This window comes from Belonocnema kinseyi, chromosome 4 (genome assembly GCF_010883055.1).
Source record: "Belonocnema kinseyi isolate 2016_QV_RU_SX_M_011 chromosome 4, B_treatae_v1, whole genome shotgun sequence".
Classification (NCBI taxonomy): domain Eukaryota; kingdom Metazoa; phylum Arthropoda; class Insecta; order Hymenoptera; family Cynipidae; genus Belonocnema; species Belonocnema kinseyi.
Genome location: NC_046660.1, coordinates 147,702,195 through 147,718,504, shown reverse-complemented (window position 1 = coordinate 147,718,504; position 16,310 = coordinate 147,702,195). Strand labels below are relative to the sequence as shown.

General features: G+C 36.4%; 1 protein-coding gene across 6 annotated transcripts in view; it reads left to right on the top strand.

Moving 5' to 3' along the window:
* LOC117172093 (DE-cadherin-like) overlaps nucleotides 1–16,310 on the top strand; it is a 470,947-nt gene that overhangs the window by 157,256 nt on the left and 297,381 nt on the right. For all 6 annotated transcript variants that reach the window (XR_004466959.1, XM_033359866.1, XM_033359864.1 and 3 more), the window contains exon 7: nucleotides 6,042–6,312. Coding sequence is in view for 5 of the 6 variants with exons in the window: in XM_033359866.1 (XP_033215757.1) it covers nucleotides 6,042–6,312 (271 nt within the window). In the remaining variant the exon portion in view is untranslated. The remainder of the gene's footprint in view (nucleotides 1–6,041; nucleotides 6,313–16,310) is intronic.

Here is a 16,310-nt window from a genome sequence, read left to right as displayed (position 1 = left end):
AGAGAGAAGGTGGACCAGAATAGCAAGATTTAGACTGGGAAGCGAGGTAAGGGAGGGGATGTACTGGGAAAAAGAAGAGAACAGAATGTGTAGAATATGTGAGTGGGAGGAGGAAACATGGGAGCATGTATGGGAAGGATGTAGGAGAGGAATGGAAGATAAAGGAAGCCGGCAAGAAAATGTGGTTAAGATTCTAGGGGAAGATGGATTAAGAGAAGAATGAATGAAGGAGTTGGAGGGTGCTAGAGGAGCGAATGAGGGAGAATGAAGGAATGCACGTGAAAAAGGTAAATGATGGTACAAAAAAGTGAAAGAAAAAGGAAAAGAAAGTCGCTTAGATTAGAAGCATGAAAATTGTAAGTAATGGTAAAGTAAAAGTTAAGTAGACTAAGATGCGTGTACGTTCTCATGCTCTCTCTCTCTCTCTCGCTTACACTCTCGCTTTCGTTCGCTCGCTTACTCGCTTGCTAATAAGTCCTAAAGTGCACTATCGCAGGAAATAGAAATAAGGAACTAGATATAAAACTTTATGTAAATACTTGTAGATAATTGTATATATAGAAAGGATAAGATTGTAAAAAAATATAGATTTAAACGGAAAGATTATAAGGAATGGAAGTCATGTAAATCATTAGGGGACACATTATGAATAAAAAAGAAGAAGAATCAATTTTTTCTTTAAAAAAGGAAGTAATTTTTACATTGACTTATCTGCAATTGTATCAATTTCTAATTCTTATGATCTGAAAATTCTCTCGCAAGTTCCAGGGCGATAGTGTCTGGATTACAAGGGCTATAATGCGCAAGTAACTAAGTGAAATTAAGCAAAAAATTTCCTAAAAGTTAGGTGCTTCTTTTGATGATCCATCATGGGTTATGTGTAGTAGGGGTTGTGATAGGATGATCGGATGATGGTCTAATAGAGGTCGGTTGTAACTATTACGGTTTGAGACCGCTAGTCGGAATCAAAAGCTAACGATTGTACATTAAGGATTCTAATTACCTCATCCCGTGCTGCGATGAGAGGGTTGTCTTAAGGTTACACATTGGGAATGTCGGGTAAGTCACTCAAAATTCTGCGTATCCTGTTAATTGCCGCGCGAGAGTGTTGCTCAAGATTATTGAATATTGACTTCAATATTAAAAAATCTCGCCTCGCATTTTTATGAAAAAAAAACACGAATGCTCAAACGCAGCAGCAGACCTTTTTTGCTAAAGGGTTCAGTTCGAGCCACTGCAAATAAGGCACGTCATTTTGTAATTTGAGAGCTCTTAAAAATAGAATCTCATTACTTCAGTTTTATTTCAGTTGAAACCTTATTCAGGAATTGAGAAAAAAGAAAATAAAAATGATTGCTTTTATTGATATGCATGTGGTTTTTCTTATTGCAACCTCGGGATTTTGAGGTTCCTATCCATCTAGTTACACAAGAGAGAATATATAGCACACTGTAATTTTATTTATTCCTTTAAGTAATATGCTTTTATCCTAATTTCCAACCAAAATATATATTAATAATTCTGTTCAAAGAAACAATCTCTACGTTGATTAGGCTTGTATTTATATTAATTTTCATCTCTCTAAAGATTTGATAATTCTTGATTCCGATCGGGTCCCTAAAAATTCCTTGGAAATTCTGTGTCACTCGATTGAGAATGGTTTAAAAAATTTCGGAATCCTTTGTCGTTAGGCAAACTACGAGCACCAGTCTTTGGCTCAAGTTAATCGGGACTGACAGTTTTTCCTTCGGCTGAGATTTCTTATATTTTAACAGTCGAATTTATTAGCACTTGAAATACTAACATTTTTTCGAGGGTTTCTCGAACAAAAATACAAAATAATACAAATATAAAAATACAAAAAAGGAATATTTTCTGTTTTTAACTACAAATTAATAAATCGGAAGCATTTTGTTATTCTTTTGAGCATTTTTTATTGCTTTTAATAGCGAACCAATTCTTTTTCTGCTACACGGCGGAATAGCTGATTCACTCTCAGATTTTTAAGACGTCTTTCCCAGTGGAGTTATTCGATCACACGGCTGAAGGGAAATCTTCAGAAATAATTATTATCGACCAGACTGATAATAATTTTCATCAAAAACAATTGCCGTTGGCCAGCCGGCTGAGACAAGTACAGAGAATTGTAAAAATTAACTTTCATTTAGCTTGTTAACAAACAAACAAATAAAAGCCTTTACTTCAGTAAAACGGCTGAAACGAATGTTTTGCCATTTAAGAACTATTTTGACGAAATGGCTGAAAAAATTTCGAAAAGGGTTAATTTGTTAGACAATGATATTTAATTTTTCTCATACAAGAATACTATTTTTTCGGCTATGAGTAAGAGGATACAATTTCCCAAAATAAACGACGAGATTTTTGCATTTAAAAAAATTTCTATTGAATTTATTCATTCTACTCACAAAGTACGAAATCGAAGGATAGATCATCATCATTTCAATATAATTGTATACGCTGAAAGGCTCTATCATTCATAATAAAAAGTGGAACGATACACAGTACACACCGATGTTTCTTGGATCACTTTTTAGTTCTCATTGAGAGAAATTTAGTTCACTTTTTTTAAATCGCGGCATACACACTTTCGAGCACATACACTCGACACGTCCTCTCACGCGCGTATTTATATTTGCTTTAATTGCGAAAGAAGAATTTGTTTTTAAACAAGTTGATATTAAGTGCGTTTCAATTCGCATATCATATTATTGTTCTTCTCTCCGTTGGTCCAAATACCTAATGCAATCTGCATTTTCTCAGAAATTGTGAAATTCGACAGTAATTTTAATCCATGGTTCAACTCGACGGGCTTTTGTTAAAGAATTGTACGAAAAGATTCCCATCAAGAAACTACTTGCTCGTTTCAAGCAGCTCTGCAAACTGCTTATATGATTTTCTCTGGGTGCTTCTTGTTGGCGCACTATTAGTGGACATGGCGTGAAAATTTTTTTTTAGGTAATACATTTTTTAGTCGCCAGACACGGCACTTGTTGATGCGTATGGTTTGACTTTGAGAAAATTGCTAAAAATACAATTGTTAGCAGCATGAGTTAAGGTTCAAGTGAGAATGTTGCTATGATGCCGAACATTGTTTAAAATTTGCAGATTTCTACTCCATTTTAATTTTTTTTTATCCTAGAAGTTATATTCCAGGTTTGCAGGAGTATTTGCTACTGGGCACCCCCGACTTCCCGTTATAATCCCTGAAGTTGTTCTCTCCATCTCCTTCCTGACAATGTAATTAGGTGTATTCCTTCCTAAACCCCAGTGTCCACTGTACATACCTTTCTTGTATCCTGTTTACCTCCTCTCTTCCCCACACTATAGCAGAACCTCTCAGAAATTCCCTCCCCTTTCTTCGCTCGATCTTTTGTCTCTTAATGTACCTCCCTTACCGTCTCTTTATAAGGCCTCTCTTCACTCCCTTCTCTAGCATTTTCTCCGACAACCCTCACGTATCCACCTAAGGAAACGTGTCTTTAAGATTCACAAAAAACGCGTACATTCTTGACACCTTCTTCGATAATTCTCTATCGACCATGTCCTGCAGAACGTAGATGTTAAATTTCCTGCCTATCCCTATCTCTTTTCTTAGACAGTGGCACTAGTAAACCCTCTACTACCTAAGCCAAGATCATTCAGTGCTGTCAAAATAAGTTTTCAAAAAGGAGGGTGATTTCACTCTAATGAAATACAAGATATAGTCCGGGAACTCGTTACCTGGTTAATTTGGGATAATTTTTGAGGTCTTAAAAACTAATGAAAAAAACACAGAGCATGCATGCGTGTTAAGTAGTTTTTCAATCTTAGGATATAATGGCCTTGTAACGCTCTTTAAAAAAAAAACGATTTAAATTAGAATTAATTTACACTAAACGCTGTTCCTCATATGTCTCACACGAAATTTTATTCGCCATACAAAAATAGCGTGAAAATTAAAATTTAAGCTAATCAAAATTTTCTCGAGTTTGGCACCATTTCTGGTATGGCAGATACAATTTGGGACAATTTATTTTTTCTTATGCTTGGGTCAAAAATTCTACTTGCGGTAGGACGCTTCAGCAAAACACGACGCTTCAGCCCGTTACCATGGCAATAATAAGTCGTGACGTGTTCCTCTTTTACATAGCTGCCGCAAGCGCAGAACCTCTACATGTAAAAGTTAGGGTCACTGGATTATGCCGCCACCTCCTGCTAAATGGTGTATTTGAACAAACTATAAATGGGGGTGTCAAAAGCGATCTTATATTATTTTTGGGTTTCGTTCTGGAATGATTCAGAAAAAATTTCCATGAATAATTAAAATCATTCTCAGAGCCGTTTTTTATTTTTGCCTTCGATAATGTCAGTTTTTAAGTAATTCAAAAAAAGGATTTATTTTCAAAATAAGCAATGTTTCAAAGCATTGCCATCACTTTACTTGCCGCTCGTTGCAGTACAATAAAGTGCTATTTTACTGCCGCCCTACGAGCAGATAAAGTGCACTTGTTCTGCTTATTTCAGATAAATCTTATTTATTATTCTTTTTAATATAAATCTTGTATAAATGTATTTTCAGATAATTTTTAATATACCTAACTTTATACTAACGTAAAAAGCTACGTTTTATAACAACAAAAAAACATCTGAATTCTTTAGAACTCAAAACATAATAACAACCAACATTTACTTTGAATAAAAAGTGCTATAAAGTAAGCCAAAAAATGTAACGTTTTTCAAGACATTTGCAATGGTAGCCCATTTTTTGCAGGAAACGATTGTAAGTCTGTCTTAAATAAAGCTGATATCTTGTGATCCAAAAATAATGTACGGTGTGTAAAATATTCCCGGCGTGTTTAAGACTTTCGCAATGTTCCTAATTCGTGTTTTGCCGTTGCACTAAATCCTAAATTTAACATTTATATTAAAAAATTTCGTAAAAGTTTTGTCGATTTAGTATTAAGTGTCACATCAAAAGCGCATGCGGTAATCTACAGGGTGCGCTATCTTTTACGTCGGTACGTAAACATTGAATAACTTCGACATTTGTTACCGTCAGTGTGATATTCGAGCGACTTTTTTGCCGTATTCCAAGCGACGTGAACGGTCTTTTGGCAATATTCTTTGTGTTAATTGAACTTTATACGAAAACAGCTGCAAATCATCCTACAAAATGCGCTGTGAGGTGGTTCTACTGACGGCAAAATGCTGAGCTCGGTGACGATACGACACTGTTGGGTTCTGGGCAGCGCTCTCCCCGACTGCTTCAACCAATTCACTGGAACATCTTGGTCGTTGATGAACGGCATGTGGACGATCTCCCACTGTCCCGTGCTCGATAAAATTTGACACCAAATGACGAATAGTGTTGTCAGAACGACCATATTCAATTTACAGCGTCACTATTTCGGCCCGTTTTTTTGGTGTTAAGCGATTCATGCTTAAAATTGTACTGAATTGACGTTTTAAAAAGATGTAAAGTCTAGTGAATTGTTTGATAAATGTCAAAGTTATTCAATGTTTACATACCAAAATAAAAGATGGCGCACCCTGCATCATGTAGCATATTTTTGAAAAAAGAAACAAACAGGTCTTGGATACTGTAACAACAAGTCAATGTAATCTGTACATAGAGATTTAAAAAAAACGTAGAAAAATACAAGGGTAAAAAAAGTAATGATAATTTCTCGAATAACTTTTTTAAGACTGTAGAAGAATATAATAGTGAATATGTTTTGTTTTCATTTTTTGCGCATATTACTTTTAAACTTCATTGCAATCTAACTTTTGTCAACATTTTTTTCACGATGATATAAAGTTAGGTACATTAAAAATGATGCGAAAATACACTGATTATGCCCTAGGCGCGTTACATTTCGCCTGAACACTTTTATTAGGTGATGTAGGAATTATTGCAAACGGAAACAAATTATTAATGTAAGCAAATGAATTTGTGATTTTAATATACTTCCAGAAACTATGTGAAACCCTTCTGAAGCAGACACAATCATTTGTTATTCAATCATAATTGTTGTTTTCAGATTGGAGTCAACAAACGGCACTGCTCATATTAAACTAGCCCAGCATCTAGATTACGAGAGTAATGCCAATTACACGTTAATTGTACGAGTTCAGAATAAGTATCAATTAGCTGCCGAAACCGTTGTTAATATCCGAGTACTAGATGTAAATGATAATATACCAGTTTTTCGTGAATTGGAAAAAGGTAGTGTTCTGGAAAACGAGCCACCGGGTGTTCCAGTAATGCAAGTTAGAGCCATAGACGCGGATGGAACTTCTGCTCACAACCAGGTATTAAAATATTAAACCATTATCAGCAGGAAAATGGTAATTAATATTTTCAATTTCATCGTGAAAACGAATACTTGTTTTGTAAAAGCTCATCTCCTGCCATGAGTTACAAGTCATTAAATAATTCAGTGGTAAGAATAATAATGGATTAAAAAAAAATAATAATAATTATAAATGCGTCTCAACACTAAATCTCGATTTCTGTTTCGTTTCAGAGCGTCAACAGTTATATTTTCTTATATTGTTAAAAATTTAGTATATGAATTTTACAAAACATTTCTTTCCTTTTCTTAAGGGAAAAATCAGTTTTTTAAGTTTCCAACACAAACAGTTTTTTACAATTTGTTGATGGGTCATCGGACGTCTTATCACGGATCAGCTTAGCGCGAGCCCACCTGTGCACGACGTCGGCTGGTAGTAAAACTGTGCACGTGCCATCTCTGCACGTGCAGAGATGGTATCCTTCCAACTGTTCACATTTACGTATATTCAATATAGTACTTGTAGTTAATTATTAATTAATATAAAGAGATTTCAGGTGAAAGCGTACAACTCACTCAAAAATCTTTAAGAAATGAACCCTCTGTTGCTCTCGAAGAAATGTTTAAAGTGCAAAAAATTGAGCATGTCACGTTCCTGTGACATAATCACTTTTATTAAAAACAATCATAATTTTGAACTTAGTAATTTTACTGCTGGCCAATTTAACTTAGCTTATAGTTATTTGAAAATTCTGCTCCTATTTTTGTCAATACGGATCATTCCAGAATAGATTGGTTGATCGGTGTTGCAATGTATTAAAAAAACTCTATTGAGGTTTATTGTCGCTGGATGTTCTTAGGATTAAATTTCAATATTTATATGAGTAAATATCTTATTCTTTTTATGAAAATTTTTTTTTGAATATTGATAAGTCGAAAGTAAATGGCACATGCAGCACATTACACAATGTTCCCGATCTTTCTGGATAGGAATTGCTTCGAGGCCCAAGTCGCTAGCATCTGTGTACAATAGGGTGGCTCAAAAATGCTTTTGTTTAGAGGGCAAGGATCCCCCCATTTTATTCCAAATCCAAAAAAAGAAATTCCCTAATTTCTATTTATTCTCATTTTAACAGGTACCGGTTTGACGTGAAATTTCCCATGCAAAACGCATTCGGAAAAATCACTTTTTTGAGTTTTTGGAATAATTTTTTAGGCTTTAAAAAAATATGACCGGAAAGTATAAGGGCTCATGTACAATTATGCAATGAAGAATTTCATGTATCAGACATATGGGTTTGACACCCCTAACACACCCCCACAAGTGTCGACACATAAGTGAGCTTATCGCCACGCATGCTCACCTTCGATCTTTACACGATGGTCAGCAATTAACTTTAAATACGTTCAGACAGTGTTACTGGATTTTAGAAGCTCGCTCTTTGGTTAAACGACTGATTAAAGGTTGCCTGGAGTGCACATGTGAGAGAGCGGCTTTGTCTCAACAACTTATGGGGGACATACCTGAATTTAGAGTAACCCCACATCAAAAAACTTACATTCCCCTTTTCGTTTGTTGTTGTACGCGATCTGTCCATTTAGAACTCGTTTCTGATTATTCATCTGCCACTTTCCTCGCCGCCTTTCAGCGATTTTCTTCAAGACGAGGAAGACCTGTACACTTATACAGTGATAATGGTACGACATTATACAGTGCTGACCGGGAATTAAAAAATTGTCTTTTGAATCTTAGACTGGATGCTAATTTGCATAATGAGTTTGCAATTCAAGGTACTTTTTGGCATTTCATACCTTCTTCCGCTCCTCATTTTGGGGGTTTATGGGAGGCTGGAGTTAAGAGTTTTAAACACCATCTGAAAAGAATTGTAGTTGCACATACTCTTACATATGAAGAGTTTTATACCCTTCTTACTCGTATAGAAGCTTGCCTCAATTCCCGTCCTATTGCCCCTCTTTCAAATGATCCTGAAGAATTTCCCTATCTCACACCTGGACATTTTCTGATTGGAGCCCTTTTGACCAGCATTCCAGAATGCTAATTGGAATTTACTTCGAAAAATCGATTAAATCGATGGCAGTTAGCACACAAAGTTTCAGATATTTACTGGAGAAGATGGGCTGTTGATTATTTACATTCTTTACAAAATCGCTACAGATGGTTCAACAAAGAGCTAAATCTTATGATCAGTGATATCGTTCTTATGAAACATGATTCGTTACCCCCTTCTAGATGGTTGTTAGGCCGTATAATTAAATGCCACAAGGGTAAGGACGATTTAGTACGTTCTGTTCGCGTAAAAACTGCCAGTTCGGAATACGAATGTCTGAGTACTCAGATTTGTCTGTTACCAGTCTTTATGAGATTTTCTGCGATTGAAAATTATTCAATTTATCGCGACCGCCTATTTCAAAGCTATTTTCGGTTTCCTTATTACTTAAATGAATGTTTGAAGTCACGTGATTTCTCAGTTTGAGTGTGATGATAGCCTTTTCGCTTGAAAAAAACAGTGTGCGAGCAGCAGTGAATCGCGACAAATCGTAGTCCGCTCTTTTCGTATCAGTAAAGTGATTGACCGAATAAAGACATTAATTATTACATCTTACAAAATGTCTATATAAACGAGTGAGTGAGTGATCTATGTGATTCTCAAAAATGGTCTTAGTCTGCCAAGTATTCTATAACTGAAATAAAACTTGAACTATTAATTATTTCTAACGATTCTTTTCTGTCTATTTCTGATCTAGCAAAATTAAAGATTTCTAAACATAAACATTAAACACCGACCGTTTAATCACTGTCTGTTTTCTTGCTTGATTCCTCGTAATTTTCCCTTTGTTAGTTAGTCATTTGCATGTGACGTTCTCAGTAGGATGTCGGGCTTCCGCCCTTATTTATTTTATAATTCTATTTTTGTTTTCTCTTTCTTCATTTAATATTTTTTGTGAACTCTGTTCTCTGTTTTTATATTTTACTTCAAGGTCCTAATCGGTGACCGAAACGTCTCAATTTAAATTATTCATTGCTCATATGACGTTCATTTCCACGACTTGCTTCTCTTTGCATTTATTCCTAATTCTTAAGAGGAACATATAGTATTTAAATACGTTTTGAAACGTATTCGAAAAATTATATAGATTAAAATTGTATAAGAAAAAAGCAAACAAATAAGGATTTGTTAAATAATTAAGGTAAGATGTAAATATAAAATTAGTGAAGATACAACCTTGATTATTATTATTATTAGTTGAAGATAAATAATAATTTATTGTTAAAAAAAATTAAAAATATTTGAAAAGAAATTTATGTCACTTTCTGAAAATAAACTGCCAGTTATAAGAATTTTTTAAAATAAGATTTTTTTCACAAGTAGGATATCTCTAAATAATTAAAAATTAATTATCTAATGTTGTCCAATATTATACTTGACCAATAGTAATCATTTTTATCCAAAACAATTTTTTTAAAATAAAATTAATCAAACAATGTTGATAAATATTCGACTACACATGGAGGTGTCAAAAACATAAAATTTGTTTTTGGATAATTCTTTACAGGCCCCCATACTTTTCCGTCAAATTTTTTAAAATCCATAAAAAATTATTTTACGACCTCAAAAAAGTGAGTTTTCGCCATGCATTTTAGATGGAGAATTTCAAGTCAAAATCGGAACTTGTTAAAATATAAAAAAATTTCAGGTTTTTTGACTTCGTCAATGCGGCTTTTGCTAGTTTGATGTGGAGAAAATTTGAAGTTCATTTAACGTTCTGGAACTATGTGATAGCGGATAGTGGTGTTTGCTATCAGTTAAGGTTTAAGCTTGCGAGAATTGATTTACCAACACCGTGAAGCTCAACCAGAAGTACGTTCCAAGAACTACATCTCCTGACAATTCTGCCATGATGCTAAAACATTGAAGTCCATTGAAATTAGCTCTGCCAGTAACAAATCCCACTCCACCGCCGAAAATATTAATTTCAACAGGTATTCTAATCGAATTTTTGGGTTGTTGAACCGCGTTACCGGGTAGAAATATTTTTCTTTGTGCCAGTCGATGAATGACGTATGGAGGAACTCGAGGCTGAGTCCTACTTGTAAAAGAATTTTCCTTTTCTTTAAGATAGAACGATGCAGCGCTATCCTTTTTCGAATCCTCTTTCGAAAATGATAATAACGCGATACTATGCGACGATTGATTGCATCTTTGGCACAAACCGATGGTAATATCACGGCAAAGGAGGAAGGAAAACGGGAAAAATATCAAACTCTTCTTTTCGTGCTAAGTAGGCTATACCAAGTCTATATTATGGTTCTCATAATCAGCTGCCTTGAAGGTATGAAAGCTTCATATCTTAGCCAACTCAATAAAATCCCGGCTAGTCAGGATCAGACTTAGTCCATCGCGAGCCAGATGCGAAAGTCGATTTTTTTGGGATCATTTCATCGGGTCCGCCAACACTATTCCTCCAAACTCAAGTCTCGTAGCTCTAAAAAGTATGCAGAGGTGGAACCTTATCTCCAACTCTGCCGTCTGCAACGTAAGGTCATCCGCGGCTAGAGAACAGAGTCTAAGGAACAGTGTTGTGGAGTAATCTTGTGTAAATTTTCCATTCTTGCTTACCTTCTAGGATAGTAGAAGCAGGTATGGACGACGTGCACATTCCGGTTGTGTCGAGATAGGTTGCTTTAAGGAACCAGTAATTCTGAATGCAATCGTCTTTCAATAAACGAACGCATTTTATAACATTTTAATTTTTTGCATTAAAAATCGCAAAATGCGAACATTTTGCGACGGCCTGTAAAATCTGGTATTTGGTGATAATGTCCTGTTGATTTCTCGACATTCAATTAATTATTATGAGTGGTCGGGATCCCAATTTGAGCTGTGTTCATTATGTTAAAAAACGCACACTGCTCTCATTAGATTACTTGATTGCATTGCATAAATGTGACCATGATTGATGATATATGCCGGGACAGCCCCGTGCAGACTATTAAAAAACTCCACCTCCAATCAGAAATGCTTTCGACATATTGAGCTGTAAACTTTTAGCGATTTCAATTAATATTAATATTGGCGCCACTAATAAGAGGGCGTATGGGTCATTGAGAGAACCAAGAGCGAGAGCATCAGCCCGAGAGTTTACTCAAGTTATGTATAAGTTGTATATATATATATATAAATTTGTCATAAGGACAACCGCAGGATTTCGCCGGGAGCGGGTGCTAATCTGGAAAATTGCACCCGCTCCCAGCGAAATCGCGGTAAAATTTCAACCACAACCACATATATATCTATACTGTTTATTGATGCTACAGTTCAGGAGTTGGTATTATTCTAAGTACATTAATTAATAAAAAATCTGTTCATGAATCCAAGTCACGCAGCTAGTTATTCAGGTCCTGGAATCTTAAATAGCTATGATGCAGTACCAAAATATCACATTATGCCCCATCTCAGCAAGAGGATAGAGGATTTTCAAGGCGAATTGGAATCGTCTAGAGCTAAGGTGTAGATCGAATTTCTTTGCCGAAACAAATAGTCTAAATGGAAAAAGATGACTCAAAGAGTCCAGGAGCAAGCTGACAACTACTTAGTTTTATGCGAAAATAAAGTTGTGCGTAGAGCTGGGTTTGGATTTGCGCGACATTAAAGAGCAGGTGTTAGTGGTACTTTGGTCCAGAGATACATGTAGTGCAATGGCTGCATGCACTCCACAACAATGTCGACGATCTATTGCAGAATATCATTTCCTTTGAAAGACTCAACACCCAATGTGCAGAGCGGATTAGAATGGATAAACCGGGCACGACCAAATATAATAAACCAAATTCGAGACAATCGAGTGACAGGTCGTATCGCAGCCAACCCGTTAGTCGCCCAACTATCAACAATATAGAAGGCGAACCAAAGTCCTACAATTCTCAAATGCACGAACATTTTTCTAGAAATTTCTTCGGAACCCAAAAGAGAAGAAACTTGCAGAAAGTGTGACGCGAAGTGAGGCACTCAACAGCATTGCACAGCGAAACCGGAAGTGAATAAAATTGAAAGCACTTCAAGATATTACGCATTGGTCAAATATTCAAAACCGATATTCGTGAACGGTATTAATCTCAGTGGCTAAATCGACCCGGGAAGTCCAGACTGTACTATTAAAATTTCGAAGCGCGTACAATAAATTGTCAAATTAAAAAGAAACCAGTGTTGTTCTTAAGATTTGGGGACCTGTAAGTTACAAAATTGAATGAGATGATCTCATAATTGCCGAAATGACTGTTGACGGAGTGAGAATTTGCAATATTACAATTTACGTTCTGCCAGATGACCATCAGGAGGTGAAAGTAATGGTCGGTGGATCATTTACGGCTGTCCCGACGGTCGACTACTTCAAGGAAGGAGACAATTTACAGTTTAAGAAGAGAGAAAATATCTTTTTATTGGAGTTACCAGCTGTTAGTGCGGAAGTGTCTCAATTTCGTTTTGTGAATTCAGAAAGCATTTAAGCGAGGTCAATTTATTTGATAAAAGTGATCGGAAATGAGAGTGAAGAATTAAATATTCCTATAATAAATATAAACTATAGAATGGTGTTGTTAAAAAAGATAACCCACTCCTTCGAGGAGAAGTGTCAGCGTTACCTAAGGTTGCATTCAGTATAGGCGATTAGTCGACGGATATCGGAGCCAGAGAACAACTATCACTCAAGTAAACTCAAGCTCTTAGCGATTATATGGGCAGTTACTCGATTGTGAGTGTGGTTCATAAATATAAAATTCAAAATGGTCACCGATTGTATGGCTTTATCATATATAAATACGCAGAAAACAAAAAACCCACAGATCATTTTTTTGGGTAATCTATTATCAGAATATAGATTTGAAATTTTATACAGGGCGGGAAAGAAAATGTCGCATGTTGGTGCAAAGAGTAGAGCTCCGATTCGCGACGCAAATGAAGACGATTCAATCCGAGCCTGCGATAGGTGTCCTTAGCATAAGAAATCCTAAAAACGAGATATTGATGTGTGAATACGTAAACGACAAACTTAAGCGGAAACGCGAGATCCTTAGTAAACTAGCGAGCGATTGTTCGAAACATGCAAAAAGCCAAGTCAGAGATTGCGACTGTAGAAATAGCATTTTATATAGAAGAGTGAATGATAAATTGTTATATGTGCTCCCTGACTTCTCAAGAAAAAGCATGGTGATTCGCTACCACGATCTTCAGAGACACATCAGCGGTGATCGTACTTTAGCCAAAGTGCGAGGATTTTATTATTTTCCGTCAATGAGGCAATACGTTCGCCAACACATCCGAAGTTGCGTTCAATGTATGCTTACAAAGGTTCAAACGTGGCAACAGACTGACGAGTTGCACCCTATTAAACCGGGTCATCGACCCTTCGAATTGATTCATATCGACCTGGTGGGCTCATTTGTTAAGTCTGCGACTAGAAACATGTATGTGTTAGTGATCTCTGATACTTTAACAAAATCTGTTGTCTTAAAAGCTGTGCGCTATACTTCTGTGATTAATGTAATTAAAACTTTTGAATACGTAATATTAGGTTATGGAGCACCGGTCCGAATGATTTTGCATCAAGGTTCGTGCAGCACTTCTGACAAATTTAGAGACTTTTGCTCGAAAAATTGCAAAAGTAAATGTCTTAAGGTTTTTTCAGAGAGATCTAAATGAATCACCTAAGGAAACCTCTGAGAACAGCCTCTTCGAATTACTATTTGGATACATTAACCGTCACGACGTGGGCGAATTATGCAAAATCAAAATCGAAGACGAGACTCGATATACATCTCCACTGATTTTAAGAGAAGAAGTGCGAACAAGAATCTTGGAAAAGCAGATTAAATACGACAAGAATTGTGACAAAAATGGAGCGACACATGTAACATTCGAGGTAGTCGATATAGTCTTAATGAAGGTCAACACTGAGCAAACAGGAGAGTCCACCAAACTTCAAAAGAAGTTCAGAGGACTCCTAATGGTCACAGCGGTTTTTCACTTGGATACCTATGGTATCGCCGACCTGCGAGTCGACAAAAATGGGCGGAGATATGCTTGAACAGCCTCAGCGAGCCAACTCAAAATTTGTCGAGTTCCAATAAATGAAGATTTGAATGTCATCGACGAAACAAGCGATGATGAAGATAACTTAAATTCTCATCATCAAGTGTGTGCCAATCGCCAGTGTGTAACCAGTGATACCGATTATTTAATTTCAGTGGCGCCAGGTTAAACTTGACCAAAGCGTGTAAGGCGTCCTCCGCAGCGTTATAGAGATCCTATATAAGAGAATGAATGGTAACGCAGTATGTGATAAGAAATTTTAAGGTGAAAACGAGCGTAATTCTAATGTACCTAGTTATTACCATTTTTCCGTGCGACCGTCAGTCGCGACCGAATTCTCGAGAGGAGAACTGAAACCAAGTCTGAGAGCGATGAACCGAGCGTGTGCGTATTCGATATCAACCGAGCGAGTTTACTGGTGTTTCGAGAGTTTGCTCAAGTTATGTATAAATTGTCTATTGTTTATCTTTAAATATATTCTTCATTAATACTATTATTCAGGAGTTCGAATAATTTTAATTAAACCTGTCCCATCTACTATCGTGGTATGTTCGTGACTGCTTCTTTGTGGTGTTCCCAACGAACCTTATCAAGCCTCACACTATTATATAAAAGTAAGATTTGAGAAAGCCGCGTTACACCATCAAGCAGCGGAAATTTATGTTTTTCTTCAACCTTATGATGATCCCGGAATACCATATCCTCCAGAGACAGATGGCCTAATACAATCAGAGGTAGGAGCAGAAGTTAAGCAAACATTATCGATACTTTTGACCTGAGTACCCAGAGCTAGCCACAAAAAATAAATAAACAGGATCTAGCAAATAAAAAACGCTCAATATATGTAAAGAGATTTCTTTCGTCTGTTAAAATAGCTGCCTTCAAAATGGAAGTGGAACAGTATCTTCCTATTGATTTACTCGCCTTGGAAGATGTGTGTGATGAAGAACTGATTGAAGCTGTAGGTAGAGGTGCTAGAGCTAATGTACATCAAGTACCGGATCTGCGGCACCTTCAGGGGATTTTTGGTCTGACTCCTCTAGCGCACTTTACGATGTCCGGTCCAGAATAGAAATCAATCGCATATTCGCAACAGTAAAGAATAAGAAAACCAGTGCAAGATCTACTAGAATTTCTCATTTATCACCAATCCACGTATTATTGATACAAATCTTGATATTTTCCTCCGAAATATGAAGACAAAAATCATATACATGATATAATTTCTAGACCAACCGATGCTAGTTCTCATATTCGGCTGTCTTGGAGGTATGAAAGCACAATTTACCAGATTCCGGCTTGTCAGCATCAAACTCATTTTATCGCGAACCAGATGCAAAAGGCTGTTCTTCTGGTATCGCTACATCTGGTCTAACAAACACTGTTCATTAAAATATTCTACAATGACTGGTAGCTCTAAAATGTCATCTGCGACTAGAGACCAGACTCCAAGGAACAGCATTGTACGGTGTCATCTCGCTTAAATATCCCACTCTTGCTTACGGTCCAGAGCAGAAGGATCAGGAGTGGATGAAGTACGCGCACCGGTTACGTCGCGTTTGGTTGTTTTGAATACTCTTCTGAGTTTACGTGTTTTTATAACCAATTGAAAAAAAATGGTACGTTAAGAAAAATGGAAAAAACGAGTTCAGAGCGGTAATCAAACATTTTCATTTAAAGGGTTTAACTCCATATGAGATAAAAAATGAATTGGACTCAGTTCATGGCACATCTGCCCCCGCCTTAGCAACGGTTTATAACTGGGTAAATGAATTTAAGCATGGTCGTACATCAATAAGTGACGAATCATGTTCAGGAAGGCCCGTAGAAGCAAGTACTCCCGAAATCATCAATAAAATCCACGATATGGTGTTGAAGGATAGAAGATTAAAAGTGCGTGAGTTAGCTG